At 40.1% G+C, this 22,198-nt stretch overlaps 2 protein-coding genes across 19 annotated transcripts in view; one reads left to right on the plus strand and one right to left on the minus strand.

Moving 5' to 3' along the window:
• bet1l (Bet1 golgi vesicular membrane trafficking protein-like) overlaps positions 1 to 22,198 on the minus strand; it is a 42,942-nt gene that overhangs the window by 1,401 nt on the left and 19,343 nt on the right. For 6 of the 18 annotated variants that reach the window (XM_069904474.1, XM_069904369.1, XM_069904388.1 and 3 more), the window contains 2 exons: positions 7,938 to 8,029; positions 1,127 to 1,183 (listed from right to left, as the gene is read on the minus strand). In XM_069904474.1, the coding sequence (XP_069760575.1) occupies positions 1,127 to 1,183; positions 7,938 to 8,029 (149 nt within the window). Of the gene's footprint in view, positions 1 to 1,126; positions 1,184 to 3,781; positions 4,044 to 7,937; positions 8,030 to 8,814; positions 8,900 to 10,427; positions 10,559 to 10,583; positions 10,889 to 16,582; positions 16,818 to 22,198 lie in introns of those variants that run through there. The other 12 variants (XM_069904399.1, XM_069904409.1, XM_069904437.1 and 9 more) reach the window with 10 other exon arrangements.
• Positions 10,977 to 16,169, plus strand: LOC138746235 (maestro heat-like repeat-containing protein family member 1). The gene has a single exon (XM_069904304.1). It carries the CDS (start codon positions 11,274 to 11,276, stop codon positions 16,047 to 16,049), a length of 4,776 nt encoding a protein of 1,591 aa, XP_069760405.1. The 5' UTR covers positions 10,977 to 11,273; the 3' UTR covers positions 16,050 to 16,169.

A 22,198-nucleotide genomic window follows, 5' to 3' on the forward strand; every position in this document is an offset into this window, starting at 1 on the left:
AACCTGAACACTGTCCCATCATTCACCCAGACCTGAACACTGTCCCGTCATTCACCCAGACCCGAACAATGATCCATCATTCACCCAGATCTGAACACTGTCCATCATTCACCCAGATCTGAACATTGTCCATCATTGACCCAGATATGGATGTTGCCCATCATTCACCAAGGGCTGGATATTTTCCTTCAGACTAGAAAACATTTTTACAATAAAGATCACCTACTTTATGATGATACAAAGGTTGGAAGAATTGTGGAAGTCAGGGAAGAAGTCGTGGGTTACAACAGGATACAGACAGGATGCAGAGTTGGGTGGAAGAGTGGCAGATGGAATTCAATCCAGATAAGTGTGAGGTGATGGACTTTGGAAGGTCAAACTTGAAGGCAAGGCAAAGTACATGGTTAATGGTTGGATACAACAGTCTGGAGGGACAGAGGGACCTTGGGGGTCCAAATCCATACATCTCTGAAGGTCGATGTGCAGGTTGATAGGATTGTTAAGAAGGCCTATGATTTGCAGGGCTTCATTAGTTGGGTGATTGAGTTCAGGAGTCATGAGGCAACGTTGCAACTCTATAAAATTCTGATTAGACCAAACTTAAGAGTATTGTGTTCAGTTCTGGCCACCTCACTGTAGGAAAGATGTGGAAGCTATGGAGAGGATGCAGAGGAGATTTATCAGGATGTTGCCTGGATTGGAAAATATGTCTTTTGAGACAAGGTTAGCACTCTTTGGAGTGAAGAAGGATGAGAAGAAATTTAATAGAGGTCTACAAGATTATGAGAGGCATAGATAGGGTGGACAGCCAGCACCTTTTTCCCTGGGCAGGAATAGCAAACACCAGAAGACAGATTCTGTGCAGAGTGAACAGAAGAAAGTTTAGGGGAGACATCAAGGGTAAAATTTAAAAAAAAAATTTACACATAGAATGGAATGCATAGCCGAGAGTGGTGGTGGAGGCTGGAACAATAGTGACATTTAAGAGACTCTTACATTGGCAATATGGATGAAAGAAAAATATAGGCTATATGGAGGGTTTAGTGTTTTTTTTAGCTAAATACAAATTGGGACAACATCGAGGGCTGAAGGGCCTGCACTGTGCTGCAATGTTCTATGTACTCACCATGCCTTCCAAATATCTATTCTGGTCAGCTGCCTCTTGGTCAATGTCCAGAGCAATCTGCAAAAACAGAAAATTATTAATGTCAGGAAAACAGAAACAATGTCCGAGGAGTAAAGGTAGCCACAGTGGATAACAAGTGTCTCCAAGAAAGTTGCTAAAAATCAATATATTGAGGGTCCTAATAGAGAGAGGTCAACACTGGACCTTCGCCAAGGGAATGAGATGGGTGAATGACTGAAGTGACAGCGGAGAAGTGCTTTGGTACTAGTGACTAAAACTCCATTTAAAATAGTTATGGAGAAAGATAGGATGGGTCCAGAAGTTCCTAAATTGGAGAAAGATCGTTAACAGTGGCATTAGGTGGGAACTTGGAGAGGTTGATTGGGAGAGGAGTACTGTGTACAATACTGGTCACTCCATTACATGAAGGATGTGAAGATTTTGGAAAGCAAACAGAAGAGATCTACCATGGTGTTTTCTGGATTGGGCATGAGGAGAAATTGGACAAACTTGGTTTGTTTTCTCTGAACTGTTGGTGGCTGCAGGAAGTCCTGATTGAAGTTTATAAAATTATGAGAGGAATAGATACGATAGACAGTAAGAATCTTTTTCCCCAGGGCAAAAATGTTACACACTCGAAGACATGTTTAAGATGAGGGGGATAGATTCAAGGTGATGTGAGGCATCGGTTAGCGCAATGCTATTACAGCGCCAGTGATCAGGACCGGGGTTCAAATTTTGCACTGTCTATAAGGAGTTTGTATATTCTCCCCATGTCTGCGTGGGTTTTCCCTGGGGGCTTTGCTTTCCTCCCACCCTTCAAAAACATACCGGGTCGTAGGTTATTTGGGTGTCATTGTGTGGCATGGGCTCATGGGCTGAAGTGGCCTGTTACTGTGCTGTATGTCTAAAGTTAAATTAAAAAATTTAAAATAGTTATTTTACACCAAGAGTTCTGTGTGCATGGAAAAGGCTGCCAATAGGGGCAGATATGAAAGTAGAGACAGTTGGCCTCTAGATAGACATGTGAACATACAGGGTATAGAGGGATAATAGAGACATGAATAGGGAGAGACATGATCAGGCAGGAGTTGACTGGATGCACATGTTAGAGAATAAAAGCAAAACAGCCAAATGGGAGGCATTTGTGATGTTCCCAGTAGAGTGTAGGGCAGAAATGGCAAAGCAAACAAGAGATTAGAGGCACAGATCAGAAATAAAAGTCATCAAGTCAGGTTTTAGTTTACTGTCATGTGAATGTACATGTATACACCAATAAAACAACATTTCTCCAGACCACAGCGTGTTCACAATTCAAACCTCACACACATCACATCAAATAAATATTACCATAGTAAGTTAAAAGATACAATTCAAAGTTAATAAAATAAAATATATATTAAAGAATGTCAATGGTGATGGATTATGATGCACGAGCTTGAGGAATAAGCTGTTGCCCATTCTAGCAGTCTTGATGCTCCTGCACCTACCTCCTTCAAAGACATTGTAGGGTGAATGGTAGGAATCGGGCCCTCTGCACACAACGCTCCTGGTAAATGTCATGACTAGGAGCGAGGGAAACCCAGTGATCACCTCAACACTACTTATGATGCTGTACCTGTAGTCCGATGCCCTGCAGCTTCCATACCAAACAATAGGACTCTCTTAGTTGTGCTCCTGTAGATAGCTGTCAGAGTAGGGGCAGAAAGCCTTGCACTCATCAACCTCCTTAGAAAATGTACTCATTAATCTTCCTTCCTGTCTATAGACGAGGTGTTGATGATAAAATAAAAGGAGGGATACATCAAATACAGGCAGACAGGTTTGAAGGAATCCCTTGAAGAGGACAAGGGATGAAGGAACAGAGAGTTAAATAGAGGGTTAAAAAAGATTTTCAGATGGCATTGATAGAGTATAAGGGAGAATTCAAAAAGATTTTATATTAAGAATGGTCACGAGGGAAAGGACTATTGGCATCAGGCCCAATGACCTATAATTTCCTAGATTATTTTTAGAGCCTTTTTTTTAAACAATGGAACAACACGAGTTACCCTTCAATCCTCCGGCCTTAGCCAAGGTCACGTTACATACATCTGTCAGGGCCCCTGCAATTTCTACACTAACCTCCCCCAAGGTACGAGGGAATATCTCGTCAGGCCCTGGGGATTTATCCACCCTTATTTGCTTTAAGATAGCAATTACCTCTTCTAATCTGTGTAGGTTCCATGACCACAATGCATGTTTGCCTCAGTTCTGTAGACTCTGGGTTAGGTTCCTGACTAAATACTCTTGCAAAAAAACCATTTAAGATTTCTCCCATCTCTTTTGGTCCCATACATAGCAGATCACTTTGATCTTTGAGGGAACCATTTTTTTGTCCCTTATGATCCTGTTGCTCATAATATACCTGTAGAAACCCCAGGATTTTCCCTTACCCTGTCTGCCAGAATTCAAATTTATTGTCAAGAACATGTCCCAAAATTTGTTGTTTTGTGGCAGCGTCAAAGGTGCAAAACTGGTATAAATTACATTTTCAGAAAGTAAATAAATTAGTAAAGAAGAGAGAGGATGTGTCATTGTCCATTCAGTACTCTGATGACAGAGGGAAAAAAGCTGTTTCTGTTCTGTTGGGTGCTCATCTTTAGGCTCCTGTACCTTTCCTGATGCTAGCAGTGAGAAGAGGGCATGCCTGGTGTTGGGGTTCCTCGAGGATATAGGGTGCTTTCTTGAGACACCGTCTCTTGTAGATGTCCTCGATGGAGTCGAAAATGATGCCATGAAGGTACTGGCCGAGTTTACAACTCTCCACAGTCAATATGTGGAAAGTTAAAGTCATCTACTTTACAACTTTGTTTTCTACAGCTGTTGCTATATCTCTGCAGTTTTCTCCTCCAATTCCCGCTGACTATTGGGTGGTCTATAATATAAAACCCCAATAATTAAAAAAAAAAAATTATTTATTAAAAACCATGATGCATATATTCAAAAACATATACAATTAAAAAAGCTTGAAAAAATACATACATGGTATATTTATACAAACTAACCCCCTACAACTCCCCACCCCCTAACCCAACCCCCCCCCCCACTAACCTCTACTCACAGAGAAAGGAAGAGAAGAAAAGAAATGGAGAATACTATTTAATACTATTTAATTTCTATTAACCATAATAACAAAATTCATCAATTAATTACCATGGATTAGAGAAACACCACCACTGTGTGGCTTGGTGGGGGGGGGGGGGGGGGGTTCAAAAACTCAAACCCATATAATCCAAATAAGGGATCCAAGTTTTACGATAGAAAAAAAAATAGCATAGATTATGTTATTTTCTCCAACGGGATGCAAGACCTCAATTCCATATGCCATTTCTGTATATTCAAATCAGTCTCGTTTTTCCAAGCAATTGCCAAACATTTTCTAGCTACAGCTAATGCCAATCTCAAAAATGCAATTTGAAATCTATTTAATCTTAATGTTACCCAATAAAAATACTGTAGGATCTCATGAAGTTTCACTTTCAAAATAACTTCTAAAAGTTCCTTAAGTCTATTCCAAAAAGGTTTTTACTGTTTCACATAACCAAGTAGAATGTAAAAAAGAACCTACTACCTTCTGATATCTAAAACATAAATCTGAAGAAATTAAATTATATCTCCTTAATTTTTCTGGTGTTAAATATAATTGATGAATGAAATTATAATGAGCAAACCTATATCTTACATTTATAATTTTAGTCAAATTATCCTTATATAAATTCATCCAATCATCTTGATGAATAAGTATTCCTAAATCTTTTTTCCCATTTCAATTTAAATTTATGCAAATCCAACTTAAGTATTTTATTCTGTAATAAAGAATACATCTCAGATATAAATCCCTTCTTACCACTGTGAGAGAATATATATAGATATGCTTTTGGGAGATAGGGAAAGGTTTGTTAGAGTAGGTCACATACAAACACTTTAAAACTGATCTTATTTGAAATACTGGAGCTCTGCTAATGCTAGACATATCGGCCTCACAGCCTCTGCAAGAGCTTTGGAGAGTGTCCAATAGACTTCACTAATGGATTGTTGTTTACAAAAAGGCAACAGATGAAAGATCTTTTCGGAGCCACAGATTGTCTAGTGCTGTTCTAAGAGGGTCATGTAGTTTGACAAGCAGAGAAAGTCAAACAGGCTTTTTCTCTCAGAGAGAGAGAGAGAGAGAGAGAGAGAGAGAGAGAGAGAGAGAGAGAGAGAGAGATGAGAGAGAGAGAGAGAGGAGAGATCAGTTCTACAGTGTTACAGCCTGCAACAGCAGCTGGGACTGGAACAGGACAAGCTGGCAAGCTTGTGGAAAACCCCATTTGGAAGATGGGTTGTGAGTTCTTAATTCAGCCTGATCAAAGCCCTTGTGAATCATGCAGGAGGAGAGGAATGGCTGACTAATGTTTCACTTGGAATAAGAGAAACAAAAAGGAAAGGGGTCATCACCTGGAGAACCCTGAAGGTGGCAAGTTTCATCAGCAAGACACTGGAGTGGCCGATTAAAAAGGAATCAGTTGTGGATGTCCTAGAACAACAAATCTCTCTCTCTAAACCGACAAGAACCTTCTTGAGCAGTAACCATTTACCTTTCAAGCACCAAAGCCTGGTGAACTTTATAAATGTTAAATTCTGTGCACAGTATAAGAATTCCCTGCAACCAGTGAACTTGGAGGAATGAGAAGTGAGATTGGACTGTGAACCAAAGAACTTTTCTGAACATTACAGACACATGCACTTAGAATTAGAAGGGGGTTGTTAGGTTAGTTAAGTCAATAGTGATAAGTTAAAGTGTGATTTTGTTTTCATGTTTAAAGATCATTAAAAGCAACTTTTGTTTAAATAACCATTTGTCTTTGTGAATATTTATTGCTGCTCAGTTTATGGGTCCTCTGGGCTCGTAACACCACCCTCTGTTAGTAAAATTTCAAACTTAGATCCTCTAGGTGACCGTAAGGTATGTCCAAAATTATCCAATAGTAAAGCTTTAATTTGATAATAAGAAAGAGTATTTGAAGATATATCATATTTCTCTTTCATTCTTTGAAAAGAAATAAAATAACCCACTTCATAACAATCTTGTATAAATTTAATACCCTTTTGATCCCATAACTTCAAAAGTTGATTATTAAATGTAAAGGGAAAAAGCTTATTTTGATACAAAAGAATTTTGTCTGAAATCTTCTCTTGAGTACCTATAACTTCATTTATTTTATACCATAATTCCATTAAATGTTTAAAAACAGGTAAATTATAATTACTCAATAACTTAGGATTCCATCTATAAATAAACTGATCTATCTTCTTCTCACCAATTTGAGATAATTCAGTATTAGCCCATATCAATGATTTTTCCAAATCAAACATTCTATTAATAAATTTCAGCTGTGCTGGATCATAATTTTGAAAATTCAGAATAAAACCCCATTATTGTGGTCATATCTGTCCTGTTCGTCATTTCAACCCATATTGCCTCAGTAGATGAGCCCCCTGGTCTGCCTGTGAGCACAGCTGTAACATTTTCACTGAAAAGCAATGCCACTTCTCTCCTTTCATTCCTGCCCCCCATAACATCTGAAACAATGGAACTATAGAACTGATCCATTCTCCCCTCAGCCCCAGTCCCCTGACTTCCCCCCATAATCCTTGATATCCTGACTATTCAGTTACCTATCCATCTCTGCCTTAAATAAACCAAAGGCCTGGCCTCCACAGCTGCCCGTGGTAGCAAATTCCACTCTCTAGTTCAAGAAATTCCTCTGTATCTGTTTTAAATGGGCACCTTTCAATCTTGAAGTTGTGCCAATTGTCCTGGACAACTCAACCATGGGAAACAACTGCCACATCTACCGTCCAGGCCTTTTAACGTTCAAAATGCTTCTATGAGGTCAAATCAAGTAAAGAACAACCCAATGAAACACCTCGGTGCAAAACACACAGACACACAACCATTCATTACTCACATATAGATAAACAATACATATGCAAGTATTCATCTATACAAATAAATAAATACTGTTTCATGAATATGAGAGTCTCGGAGGGTTAGTGTGAGCAATTCCTTTGGTCATTCGGCATTCTCATTACCCGTGGGAAGAAGGTGTTCCTCAGCCTGGTGGTATTGGCTTGATACTCCTGTATCTCTTCCCCAATGAGAGCAGGTGAAAGACGCTGTGTGCAAGGTGGAAGGGGTTCTCAATGATTTTGCATGCCCTCTTCAGACAACGATCCCGCCTCATTCTTCTGAACTCCATGGAACAGCCCAAGACCTGTTAAACGTTTCTCATATTCTAATGCTTTCTTTCCAGGAATCATTCTTGTAAATCTCTGAACCATCTCCAATGCCTTTCTTAAGCAAGGATCCCAAAACTGTACCCTGAACTCTGTGAGGACTCACCAGTGCTTTAAAACATCACATTCCTGCTCTTTTATCCTATTCCTCTAGATATGAATGCCAATATTGCCTTCCCCTTCACCACCAACTCAACCTGGAGGTTAACCTTTAGGGAATCCTGCACAAGGACTCACAAGTCCATTTGCAAATGTTGAATTTTTTCCCATCCAAATAAGGTCTGCCCTTTAATTCTTTCTTCCAAAGTGCACGTCTACACTTTCTAACATTGTGTTTCATTTGCCACTTCTTTGCCCATTTCTCTTAATCTATGTTTCTGTTATATTAATTAGCTTCACAATTTCATGTCACAAGTACCATACAAATGAAGGGCCACAATTGGATGCTAATTATGCTGGGACAAGGTTTCAAAACTAAAATGTAACAAACCGATTTAAGCCGAGTGACTTTGCTGGACAAGTTTTCTGCCATCCGCTTATTTTCTGTATCCAGCATTTGGTCCACTGCGCTGGAACCGAAGCCTGAAGAGGAGAAGAGACAGTTAACAATAGGAACACAGATCAAGCCTACTGCAGACAACACAGACCTGGAGTCCTGCTCCCTTGACTTTCCCCTCAATTCTGGAACAGATGTGGGGAATGTAATGCTGGAATCCATTATTAGGGAAGTGTAATGGAAGATTTCCAAGACTTGAAAATTCTTATTATTTGTCAATACAAAAACATAAGAAATTGGAGCAGGAGTCAGTCTTCTGGCCCATCAAGTCTACACTGCCATTCAATAAGATCAAGGCAGATCTGGCTGTGGACTCAGCTCCTTACCTGCCTGTTCCCCATAAATCCTTAATTCATCTACAATGCAATAATCTACCTATGTTTCTTAAAATCATTCAGTGAAGCAGCCTCTATTGCTTCCTTGGGCAGAGAATTCCACAGATGAACTGCTCTCTGGGAGAAGCAGTTCCTCCTTATCCCATCTTAAATCTACTCAATTAAATCATGAGGCTATGTTCCTTAGTTCCAGTAGCATCTACCAGTAGAAACAACCTTCCAGCTTCTACCTTATCTATTCCTTTCATAATGTTATGTTAATGAAAGAAAAAGTTTTCAACAAACCCAGGAGTCTTTCCTGAGGACAGGCAAGGCAAAGAGGAGCAAGGGAAACCAGCTTGTGAAATGAAAACACTGCAGAAACTGGTAAATGAAACAAAAGCACTCTCTGTATTTTGAGAAGAGGAATCCGTTGATGCAGTATATCTGAATTTTAAAGAGATTTGATCAGGTTCGTATAGAAAGCAAGGACTCACAAATCACGTGGGCAAGTCACTTCTCTGGCCACCATAGGCCTGGCGTATTGATGTAGAGGTTCAAGTTCATATCTGACCTCAGCAGCTGGACAGTTTAAATTAGAGCTGTTAAGTAAATAAATCTTAAAACTTTATGTTTGTACTTGTGACCAGGTACTGAACTGTGAAACATCCTTACACAGTCTGTCCAAAATGTCAAAAGAACAGCAATGTGGATGTCCTATGAAAGGGCTTGATGAAGGGTTCAGGCCCAAAACATCAATCATTTTTCTCCCACTGATGTTGCTTGACCCACTGAGTTCCTCCAGCAGATAATTTCCTGTTCACAATAGGTTGTCACCCCAGGATCTTGCCCAACGAATCTTTGCTACCCTCCCTCTGTGGCAAGTATATTTCATTTGTATTTTTGAGACCAAAATTGTGCACGATAATTAATTCTTCTGCAGCTAAAAATGCACTCCCAGCCCTCTCATTATAAAGTCAAACATACCACCTAATCATTTCTTGGGTTTCAATAACATGTATACAGGTCCATCAAGGTTCCTTTCAGCCCTCTATCAACATGGGTAACAGCGCTTGTCATCTGCCAGACTCTTTACATCCTGACACATTGACAATCCTAGCTTTTCAAAAGGAAATATTAACCTTGGAAGTAGTCTAATTAAGATCATTTAGGTTGCTATCTGCATTGTGAATGCTGTCCCGAGCAGCCAAGTTGAAATTCAGTAGTATTATAGGTGATCTCATCAAAAGATGCCAACTATTCTTTTGTTCAGACTTCTCCTGCGATAAAAGCTGGTTATTCTGGACATAATGGTTGGTAATTCCCAACACATTCAGGCCTGTGTTATTACTTATTTTGTCAATTCCATTCTCCTCTCTACTCTGCAAGGTCATCCAGCCCCTTGCTAGCAAGTTCCAGATCATTCCCATTCTCTGCATAAAACAGTCCCTCCACAATTCCTGTTCAAATCTTTATGCCTCTAGTCTTTGTGCCATCAGCTAATGACCAGCCTTTGTCCATCCTTCTTATTGAAGGGCCTTAATCTTGTCTACTACCTAATCTCTGCTCAATCTATTTTGTTCCAAAAAGTGGCACCCCAACCAACATTCCTTATAACAGAACTACTGGTAAGTCTTCACTGCATTCTCGCAAGGGCATTCACATCCTGACTGAAGTGTGGCAAGCAGACACCGTAGTCTAGCTATGACCTGACAACTTTATAAAGGATAAGGAGGATTTCCTTCTTTTGTACCCATGTATCCTTTAATATTTGGCACTATCCCATTACCAAGGATGTAATGATGTTTTTACATTCTAACTAGAAAAGGCCAAGGAGGGGTTAGATTTCAATTGGTGCATTTTACTGCAAAAGTCCTTCCTGCAGAGTACTTTAGCAAAGTACTCTGATCTTGGGCAGTCAGTTCCATATGGGGAACAGGATACAGAGGTCCCCAGTGTAAAAAGGTCACATATTAAAGGTCATGTATTTATTGTTCTTGGGTGGGGGTGGGGGGGGGGGCATACACAGATTGTGGTGGGTATCTGGAACAGGTTACCAGGAGTAGTGGTGGAAGCCACATACAAAAGGCTTCTCCATACAGATACATACATATAATAGAGGTGCATCAGAGGAAGCAGCAGTTTGTTTGAGTATCATATACAGTATAAACGTGGGCTGAAGGGCCACAATCTTCTGCTGTATTGTCCCATGTTAAATTGTGATTCTGTCCTTCATCAACAGCATAAGTTCTGACACAAACATTACCATGTTAGAGTATCCTCCATTAAGATCATGTCATAGGGATAGGAGATGAACACCACCAAATGGCTAGCTTGGTTGGCATGGTAAAGTTGCATCAAAAGGCCTGTTTCTGTGGTGTAGAACTCACTGAGTCTAATACAAAAAGATGCCATGGGAGCGCACTGCCATGTCCTGGTCTGAGTAGGTCATTGATAGTTGCCAGAGTAAGTGCACCCAAGGGCCTGTCTTATTCTACGTCTTCCTCAACAGGTCTGCATCTTAACCCACCCACCTAAAACTTCTGCACCCTAACGCTTAGCGTATGCTCCCATGATAATTAAGGGCTGATGGCATCGGTGTCACAATGGAAACCATGGCAACAGAGACCGGTAAGCAGCACATGGCAAAGCACAAAATATATATTTGCTGAAAGCAGCCACGAGAGGGAGGGTAAAATCAAGTGGGTTCAATCCCACATAATTCTGAGCTCACTGGAGGCTGGACTGGAAAAGCAATGCATTGACAAGGAAGCATCATCAGATAGGGACATTATGTCAGACTGTGAATGGTGGACAATTCTCCACAAAGCATTAGGTTTTGCAGAAGAGCAGTTATTAAGCAAAAAACAGGATGTAACCTACATTAATGTACATTTAATGAGACAACTCTAATCAATGTTATCTTTGCATTTCAGCTTATAGAAAGGTTCCTAGAATGCCTCACAATGTGGAATTATTCACTGCTGCACTTGTGAAAATGACGATTGAGGAAGAGGAAAGTTCTTTGGACAAAATATCACATAGTCTCCACATACTGGGTCAACACCACCCCAACACAGTTCTAATGATCTACCATGACCATCTGGTCCAGCACCTCAAACTGACTGCTTCACAGGGGGCTTTATTATTGGAAAGCATGGGCAAGATTCTCAAGGACACCCTTGATCAAATTAGTCAAACGCTAGTACAAAGAATTCTCTCTCTGGCTGCCCTGTGGATGACTAAACCAACAGGAACACACACCAGGAGTCAGGAAGCTGCAAGCAATCTCCTGGTTATAATGAGCTTCCGGTTTACTGATGAAGTTGTCCAATTGTTGATGGAGACTTTCAAACAAGGGTACCAACCTCATGTGTACATTGTGAAAACTCTGACTAAAGTATCAACAGAAAATCCATTTTGCATGGTGCCATTTCTGAAGCAGATCTTTGGGGACATGTTTCCAAGTCTCTTTGGGACTAAACAGGAGGAGATGAAAGCTGCATTTGCCACAGCACTGGGAAGTTTCAGCAAGAGTATTCTGATGTATCTGGCAAGTGTCAAGAAAACCTCAGACCCTCCAGTAACCACAGAGACTTTCTCCACCGAGATCAACACCATTTATTGTCTGTTGTTTAAGGTGTGGTTAGAGAAGGAGCCTCCTAAACTGATGATTACAATTGCAGAAGCATTGGGCTACGTTAGTTCATTATTGCCCAAGGAGAGAATAGAAAAAGAACTCCCCAAGATACTTCCTGCCATCATGTCTATCTACAAGAAATATCCCGGGCATTCTTCTGTCACAGAGTGCCTGTGTCACTTGCTGGATATTGCCATGGAGACAAAGACTTTGGAACTGGAAACACAGATGGACAATCTACTGGACAATCTCCACCAGCAAATCTGTCTTTCGCTAGGGTCCAGGAACTCTCCTGCTGTGAAGATCCAGACGGAGATTTTACACTGTTTCACAGTCCTCGCCCCAACTTATGGAGACACATTGGTTGACTTTCTCCTACCCAAGTTAGAGAAGACTAACCAGCAAACAAGGCTGGGGACACTTAGTGTACTGAGGCATCTCATAAGTTCTGCCTCCTTACACCTAGAGAGGAAGAAGGCTCCAATTGTGGCTGCCTTAAAACCAGTGCTTTTGGATACAAGCAGCAACCAAGAGAAGAAGCTGATTGCTCATGTCATATGTGCTTTGGCTCAACATGGTTACCTCGCGCCAGAAGAAGGAAAGCCAATGGTAGAGTTTCTTATCCATCAATGTGCCGCATCAGTGGATCCAGGTACACTGGTGCCATTCAATCATCAAACAGACCAGGTTACAGATGAAGACTTGGCCACTGTATGTGAAACAGTGATGTTTATGATCACAAATACAGTGATGATGGAGGATGTTCTGTGGCCCTTGCTCTTGGAGTTTGTCACCATGACCCACTACACCAAGGCTTTAACAACAATTTGCAATTGCTTAGCTCATCTTGGGAAAAAGAAACGGCAGGATGGCAGAGAAAGGTTTCCCTTCACTTCCAATGCAGGCTTGAATCAACCGAAAGCCCAGGAACTGCTGGCACGACTTTTCCTCTTGTCTTCCTGCCCATACGAAGGAGGAAGTCGAGGAGCTGCGGTACTAAGGTTACTTCAAGTCCTGAGCGCCAGTATTCACCCAGCCACTGTGGGGCAGTGGGACAAGGAACTTCCAGCATTAGTTGATCAATTACTGGAAAATTCAAGGGAAAGTCTGCCTGAAGAGGAATGGGAAGAAAAACTGTTACTGCTCCTGTCCAAAACTTTGAAGAGTATAAATGAAGAGGAATGGATAATTCAGCTGAGTGAGGAAATGTGGAAACAGATCGAGACAGAGTGTCAATCTCCACGCAAGGGATTTCTGTATAAAGCCCTGGGGATTGTTCTCAGTCAGATCCATAGCAGAAATATAAAGGAAGAACTTCACCAACTGCTACTGAATGTACAGCACAGTGAGAGAGTGGAGAGGGAAGGTGCAGCGTTCGCCTTTGGTTTCGTCTCCATGACGCACTTTGAAGATGTCCTTATTTGTCTGGAGGAGTTTTCTAATTCTGACCAAATTAAGAATGTACAGTGTGTCTTCAGCATTCACCAGGACAAAGCCAGAAGTACACTAGTTCTGTGCTATGGGAACATGGCACTCTATGCGCCTGAGGAACAGGTACTGGACAGAATAGAGAGCCACATTCTACCATCTGTTCTTAAATTCAAACCAAACAGGCAGGGGATAAATGCTGAATGCAGTGATCGCTCACTGCAGCTCAGCCTCATAAAGACAATTACTCTGATAGCCAGGTCCCTACACACAAAGCACCAGACAATGCCCTTCAACAGAAAGTGGGAGCTGTTGAAGTACATGCAAGACTTAATGGAGGCTGAGGCAGCAGAGCTGCTACATAGCCCTGCCCGTCAGATGGCCATGAATGCCTGCACACACCTCATAAAACTGCACGCTGACTCCAACCCAAAGCACATCTCACAACTGGTTCGCACTTGCCTGGCCAGTGTGGTCACTGTGTCCCCTGTAGAACGAGACAGCGACAAAGATGGGAACAATCACGTAGATCCACTTCACGCACAAACTATGACTGACTTGAAAGAGCTTCTAAAGCTGATATTAATTCAGGACCTGTCTCCAGAATGTTTCCAGGCCACACTTAAACAAGTGGAAGGATGGATAACTTCTCCAAAGGAGCATGAGCGAGAGCAAGCCATGGACATAATGTTAGAATTGCTCAGATATTATTTGGAAGAAGTCCATGACAGCGATGCGATGCTGCTGACTGACTTGGGGGCACTGATTGGACAGATTTTGCCACGATGTGCTGACTCTTCCCATCTTGTTCGACGGATGGCTGTGGACTCTATACACATAAGCTTGGCCATTCAGTTATCACATCAAGAGACTAATCTAGATCAGCAAAACAAGCAGCTTGAGATTCTAAACACAGTCAGGGAAGAATTAGTGAATCCCACTCCAACCATTCTCCTTCAAGCATGCTGGGAACTGGCAAAGGTAATTTCCAGGTGTATGCCTCAGGAGCAGCTGAGCAGTTTACTCTTCTCGCTGTTCCACGGGTTGTCCGACCATCAACCCAACTGTTCCAGCGCAGCCGCACTTCTCACTAAAGCCACAATTAAAACACTGGGCAGGGAACTGAACAATAGCGTCTCTGGGATACTTGAAGCTCTTAGAGTTCAACTCCAGTCAGTCTCTCACAGAAAGCACATGAAACTTTCAGTTCTGCGCAGTTTTGCCATCCTTGCCTCAAATAACCCAACAGCGGTTGTGGAGTGCCTCCTCTCCTACCCTGCTCCCTTCGATGAGTACATCAGCGAAGTATGGAAATCATTGGCCGAGGATATACATGGAAGCCCAATTATAATGCGGGAGCTGCTGGATACACTGAAACGGCAGTTACACTGGGAGAAAGGAACGTATCCCTCTCTTAAATCCCTGGCTGGCATTTGTGCTCTGCATGAAATGATCAGGACACTCAAGTCTGCACACGTCGTCACACAACTATTCCCTCAGTTATTCAGCATCTTTCTCATCCACCTCAGCTGCATTGTTGAAATCTCAACACCCAGGGTTTTAGTTCTTGATTATCAAACAAGGCAGAAAGAATTCTTAATTGAGCCCCAAACATTTCAAAGCAAGGACATGTGTGCGAAGTGTGTGCAGGCTTTAATTGGGCTCATGAATCAAACGAGAAACCATCAGTTGCTGCAATGTATGAAAGAGAGTGGTGGCTGGAACCAGATGATGGATCCCTACAAATCCCACCTGGGGGCTATCTTGCTAGCCAAAGAAATGATTAGGTATGCCAGCCCCAGCCTGAGTGGGATTGTAGAGCATCTGACAGTGGTCATCCCCTCAGTTCAAGAATGTCAGAAAGTTACTGTGATTGCCTTCTTTAGTGAGCTTTTGAAATCACCGCTGGTATCCAAACTGCACCTCACAGATGTTCTGGTGAGTAGATTGCTTCAGTGTCTGCTCAACGCTTTTCCTGTTCTCCAAATATTCTGTGTCAGAGGCCTGGGCAACATGACACTTGGAGATCCCCAAAATATTGAAAAATACTCACGTCAAGTGCTGTGTGCCATGATTTATCTGTTGGAATCTAACCAGCATGGCAATGAGATGCTCATGTTTGAGGTACTCTCCTGCCTTGGGAAGCACTTGAGCCTGTTGCAAACAAATACCCTAAAACCTTACTTGACCAAAATCTTTAGTGGGATCCAAATATTCTTTGAGGCTTCAAATGATAGACTGCGGGCTGAAGCAATTAATGTGTTTGGAAACTTGGCCAAATGTGGAACAAGGGACCCCAAGTCCTACTTGTGCCGACAGATCCACGGAAACTTGGTTCGATTGCTATTGCAGCTGGATGCCAAGAGTGAGGAGATCTCCCAGGCATGCAACTTGACACTGCATTTACTGGCCCCCCTTGTGGCCTCAGCCAAGGTGATTGAGAACTACACAGGAGGACCCATGCTCAACTACATGGAGTTCCTCAGAGTTATTTCACGGCAGCTGATGAAAGACTTCCCAGAAAGGATCGACTCTTACATTACTGACTGTGTTTCTTTCTTCAACAATCCAGAAGAGCAAATCCGAGCAAATGCAGTAACCCTTTCTGCATTGTTTTTCCAACGCCCAGACAAACATGCCCATTCTGCCCGGAAAATCACCTGATTCAACAAATATTACTTGTCCTCACCACAGCCCTCATCCTTTTCCAACACAAACTCAGACCTCAGGCAATCAAATCAGAACCATAAAGTATTTATCAATAAATTACTGCATGAAAACTAACAGAGACCCTGATGTCTTCTTGTTGGAAATGTTCTGAGGAACTGCACAAGTCTGCATTTAGAGAGGTGCAGATTTATAAGGAAACAGCATGTAAATAAATAAAGTGAATGTTAGCAGTGGTAGCAAGAAGGAATGAGGAGGGTGTTCAATTTATGTGGTGATTATCATATTCATGAAGTATTTAACTTGGGTCAGACCTGCCATTGTTCCACTGTGAGGAATGAATAGCTTGCTTTCTTTGGGGGCTTCCAGTTTTCTCCCACCATTTGAAACGTACTGGGATTGTAGGCCAATTGGGTGGTACGGGCTTGTGGGCTGAAAGGGCCTGTTACAGTGCTGTTTGTCTAAATTTAAAAAAATAAGGGAGGAGCGGGGGGTTCACCCAATCTATTGAGCTTCTCTTCAGAACTTACCTTCCCCCTCAGTGCTACACTGCTACACCACCGACACATCTCTTTGAATCCCTTGGTGTCCATACAACTGTTGATCTTGGTTTTGAATGAAGTTAACAAATGCACCATCACAGTCCGCAGGGGTGGAGAATTCCTCACATTTATCATTGTCTCAGTCCTAGTGTGCCCACAACTTTGAAAGTGTCTTCAGTCCTCGACTGCTCAGCCAGGGAAACATCTTCAATCTAGGTAATACCTGTTTAAGAATTTTGTACATTTCAATGAGAAACACAAGTCCTGGTCTCGTTGTACAAAAAACTCACCACCCCTGAAAATTCTGCCCTCCTTTCTTATGCAAAATAAAAAGCCTATATGCCTGGTCTCCCAAAGCCACTGTACAATTGCAATAAGAGTTCCTTACTCCTGTACTCAAAATGTCTTATATTAAAGGTTAACATTTAATTTGCCCTCTGAATGTTGGCCTTCAACAATTTAATATATAGTCTTTGAACATACACACCATCGACCCTTCATGATTTAACACACTCCATTTTACAATCATGTACAAAGTGAACAACCTTGTGTTATTTCACATCTACAAATCCTGCACTATTAACACCTTATCTTCTTTTTGCACTGTCCAACTGTGAATATTTAGAACATAGAACATTACAGCCCAGTACAGGCCCTTCAGCCCATGATGTTGTGCTGACCTATGCAAAACTACTTTATTACAATCCAGCACTTCCTAATCTCACACCCATAACCTTCTTTCTTTTTTCTTTTATTGTGCCCAAGAGATTTATAAATGTCTCTATTGTACAAGCCTCCACCACCATCCCTGGCAATGCATTCAAGGTACCCACTGCTCTCCATTTAAAAACTTACTCTCATGTCTCCCCTAAACTTTCCTCCACTCACCTTAAACTGATGTCCTCTGGTATTTGCTCTTGTCGCTTTGAGAAAGAGGTGCTGCCTGTCCATTCTGTCTATGCCTTTCATAACCTTGTACACCTCCATTAAGTCACCTCACATCCTTTGTTACTCCAAAGAAAAAAGCCCCAGCTCTGTCAACCTTGCTTCTCCTGTCCAGGCAACATCTGGGTAAATCTTTGCTGCACCCTCTCCAAAACATCCACATCCTTCATGTAATGAATATTTTTGTCTATCAATTAAAATTTATTATCTATTTTTCTGACTCGTGGTCATTTATGCTGTACTAATTTTGTTTATCTCCCTTGTGTACCTGTATGACTGCAGCAAGTAAGAATTTCAGAGCATTATAATTCCGTAGACGGCAACAGTCTCATATCATATCTATGTGTTCACCACCCACTGATTCATCCATATCCCCTTCAGTCTCCCCCCCATACTCAGGGCTAGCAAGTTTTTATTCGATGGAATCACACAACACGATTCAAATATTAACTTCTAAAAGACATGGGGCCCCATAAATGGACAATTATCATAACCTAAAGAATTGGGGTGCTCAGATGCTTTGGTGTTGTGCTGTCTGGTTTCGGCTTGGTGTCACTTGATTCCCACGTATCTTTTTTTTAAAACCTCCCTTAGTGGTCAGGGTTTTAAATTATAAGGTATTTGGGGGGGCGTGGCAAGATGGCGTAAGGATCAGACGTGCCTTCCAGTCCTCTCCTGACTCTATCTTATTGTTTTGTCTAGAAATGCCCGTTAAAATTCTTTAAAAGTTTAGATAATTTCAGTGCTGTTAATTTAACTTATGATGGTACAATTGGTGAAAGAGAGCAAAAAAAAACGACAACAGATCATCAAAAAACTACATTTTCCAAAAGTTCAAGTTTTGGAGCCTACCTACAGGAAAGATACCGGGACTCAGCGTGAAATGGATCCTAGGAGAGAGGTACAGTGTTCGGATGTAGAGCTCTATGTTACATCGGTAGAGCCCCCTAAAGAGGGCGCCAAACAGCCTTTAGAACAAAGAGTTACTCAAAGGCATTTGTCAACTGTAGAGGTGGCGCTGCAAACTGCATCTCTTGAGATAGAAGAATCTATACAACTTGATGTACTGGGAGAACTTAATACATTATGGACTGGGGAAAACCCCGGCCAGCGTCCTCCAGTCACTGCTGGAGAGGCTGTGGCTGGGGTTTCCACACGCAGTCATACTACAAGGAAGGCAACCAGAATGAAGGAAGGAACAGAAGATCCTTTGGTTATGCAGAAGAAGCAGGAATCTGTTGAGCCAAAATCTCTTCCAATTGAAAAGATTTTTGTGAATCTTGAATCTAAATTATCTTATACAATGCAGGGATTATCCAAGATTATGACTGAACTTGGTACTAGGTTTAATGCTTTGGTGAAAATACATTCTCAACAGATGGCTGAGTTTGGAGCTTTTAAGCTTGAAGTGAGAGATAAATTTAATTCATGTGAAGAAGATATAGATGAAATACGGGATCAAGTTTTTGATGTGACCAAAATGGTCGAAGACTTACAAACTCAAAAAAAAATTTGATGAAAAAGATTGATTATTTGGAAAACCAATCCAGACGGAACAATATAAAGATTATTGGTTTGCCGGAAGGTATGGAGGGACCAGACCCAAGAAAATTTTTTACTGAATGGATTCCACAGGTGCTGGGTCAAGAACATTTCCTGGAAGGTATAATACTGGAACGAGCTCACAGAGCCTTGCGTAGAAGACTTATTTCAGGTCAAAGTCCAAGACCTGTTTTGGTTCGTTGCTTGAATTATTACGACAGAGAAATAATTTTACGAGCGGCTATTAGAAATGCACAACAGAGAAAATCACCCTTGATGATTCAAAATAATCGAGTTTTCTTCTATGCAGATTTGAGTCAAGAAGTTATGTTCCAACGACGGGAATTCAATCCTGCTAAAGAGTTGTTGTGGAAGGTTACAAGGCAACCTTTAGATATCCAGCTGTTTTGAAGGTTTTTCAAGATGGTTACCAACCAAAGTTCTTTGATTCTCCAAAGGAAGCTATAGCATTTGCTCAAGAGCTGCCAATTACTCAGTTTCAACAGAGACATAGTCCACCGCGATCTCTAAGGAGACAAGAGATGGAAGAAAAGAGCCGTGCTCCAAGAAGGAATGGTTGTAATGGTGACTCGGCAGTTGGAGCTGATTAAAAGAAGAGTTGTCCTTTTTTTTCTAATGTTTTTTTTAAAAAAAAGGGATATTAAATAATGATGATGTTAGTTTAAGATGAAGTGAGAGTTGGGGGAGAGAACTGGATAGGCACTATTTCCTGAAAGTAATCTGCTACGTGTGAGTTATCTCACACCCATTTTTTGTTATGGAGTTACCGCATTGCGCGGTTTAGACGGGAGGGGGTATTTTTAACCCCCTACCTGTTTTTTTCCCTTTTTTTTTGTATTATTAGATTAAAGAGTGAAGGGTTTTTTTTTGTATAAATATAAAAAAAAAGCATAAGAAAGTATTTGATTGTTTAAAAAACTAAAAATTGATGTGTTTTTTTTGTAAAGTTTATTCAGTAGATAAGGAATATCTGAAATTTAAATGTGAATGGGATGGATAAGTTTTTTTAAATATTTTTTCTTTAACTTTAAGGTGAAAGGAGTGGTAATTCTGGTGTATATTATTTTGCTATTTTAGTTATAGAACGAAGGGAATAATGGTGAAAGTTATAAATTGAATTGTACAATTCTTATTGAGGCTTGAATTTTGTTTGTGGTTTATGCTCCATTTGTTGAAGATGTAGATTTCGTTTTAGATGTGTTTTTATTATTTGGATATCTGAATTTTAACGTAATGATTGGGGATATTTAAATGTGGTATTGGAGCTTTTATTGGATAACTATTCAAGAGTAAAAGGGAAAAATGGTGGAAGAGTACTAAAATTGAATTGTACAATGCTTAATGAGGTTTGAATTTTGTTTTAAGATGGTGGTTTATGTGACTAATATGATGATAGATGTGGTTAGTTGATATTTTGTAAAGGTTTATCTCTATAAAGTTTTTTTTCATCTTTTTTTTCATGCTACAATTTTTTTTAAAGAATTGATTATTGTTTAAGAATTTTTGATAGATAATGTTACTAACTTTACTAATTTTTTATATTAAGTTTGAGTTAAATATATGTTTCATCTTAACTCCGTTTGTTAAATATATGCATTTAAGTTTGATTTAAATATGTTTTTTAAGTCTGATATCTTAGTATTAATTACTTTTCTTTTTGTTAGTATTTTAATCGGTTATGTTTTTGTTTTTTTTTGTAAGTGGGTTTTTTTTCTTACATATATTATTAACTTTATTAATTCTTCACTTTATTTTGGGGGGGAAAGGGGGGGTTGGACTAATTTGAGTTGGGTTATTAATGTGTAATAATTATTGGGGAGGGTATAGTTTATTTAGATTACTGATACTGTATTGTAATTTTATTATTTTATTCTTAATTTTTTTTAATGTAATCCTATATGTTATTCATGTTATAAAATCTTAAATAAAGTTTAAAAAAAATTATAAGGTATTTTTTGTTTGGGATTTTCCCTTCTTTCTTTTGATTTTGATAATAGAAAACTCTTTTGTTAAACAGCGAATAATGTAAACATTAATAAAATTACAGAAGGAGAAAAAAAGGGAATTGTAAAATTTTTTAATAAAAAAATTTTATAACTTTCTTGAAAATAATTTATAATGTCATCTTTCTTTCTCTTTTGGGTTTTTTTTTAAATGTTATGCTTTGATATCCTATTACCAATGTGCTCAGGATTTTTGAATTGTGTTAATATTTGGAAAAAGAATTCCTTTATTTTAATTAATGTTGCACAATGTATAATTGTATTGCTCAATTGTTTATATTTTAATATTAATAAAGTTTTTTTAAAAGAAGGGAATCACGCAACACAGAATGGGGTCCCTTCGATGTACTGTGATGCCCATCTATGCCAATCTCATTTGCCTGCATCTTTACTGGTATCCCTTTTCTATCCCATGTATCTGTTCAAATTACTTTTAAACCCAATTCTACCCGCCTCCACCACGTCTTCTGGCAGCTCGTTCTAGATAACCACGACCCTCTGTCTGAAAAATGTAACCCCGATCTCTTAAAATTATCACTTCTGCCCTTGGAAAAAGTTTCTGATTATCTATCCTATCAATATTTAATCTAAGTTTATCGTCATATACACAAGTATAATGTCCAGATTTACTGAGATTCTTGCTGCAGTCACACAGGTACCTTAGATACACCAACAACAACAAAAATGTAAATTACCACAAATACAAGCCAGAAAAAAAGATAATAAATAACATAGATAAATAAATATTCACATTTGCAGTTAGAGCAAGAAACAAAATGGGATATTTCAGTGGTGCAGTCAGATCTTTTAGGTAGTTTAGAGTTAGAATAGTACGGAAATGTTCAGGAGCCTGATAGCTGAATGAAAAGAGGTTATAACCAGGATGATGGGATCCTTTAGGATATTGACAATGGATGGAAGTCAGTGCCCGTGATGGACTTAGCTACGTTTGCACACTCTGTAACCTTTACATTCTTAGGCACTTGAGTTTCAAAACCAGGCCATAATGCAGTCAGTATACTTTCCACAGTACACCAGTAGAAGTTTGGCAGAATATTTGACCACATGCCAAATCTCCTCAGACATTTTTTTT

The sequence above is a fragment of the Narcine bancroftii genome, chromosome 1 (assembly GCF_036971445.1).
Source record: "Narcine bancroftii isolate sNarBan1 chromosome 1, sNarBan1.hap1, whole genome shotgun sequence".
NCBI classification, from domain to species: domain Eukaryota; kingdom Metazoa; phylum Chordata; class Chondrichthyes; order Torpediniformes; family Narcinidae; genus Narcine; species Narcine bancroftii.

What these genes read in the sequence shown, in the direction of transcription:
- LOC138746235 (XM_069904304.1), top strand. Translation starts at nt 11,274, where the DNA reads ATGCCTCACAATGTGGAATTATTCACTGCTGCACTTGTGAAAATGACG.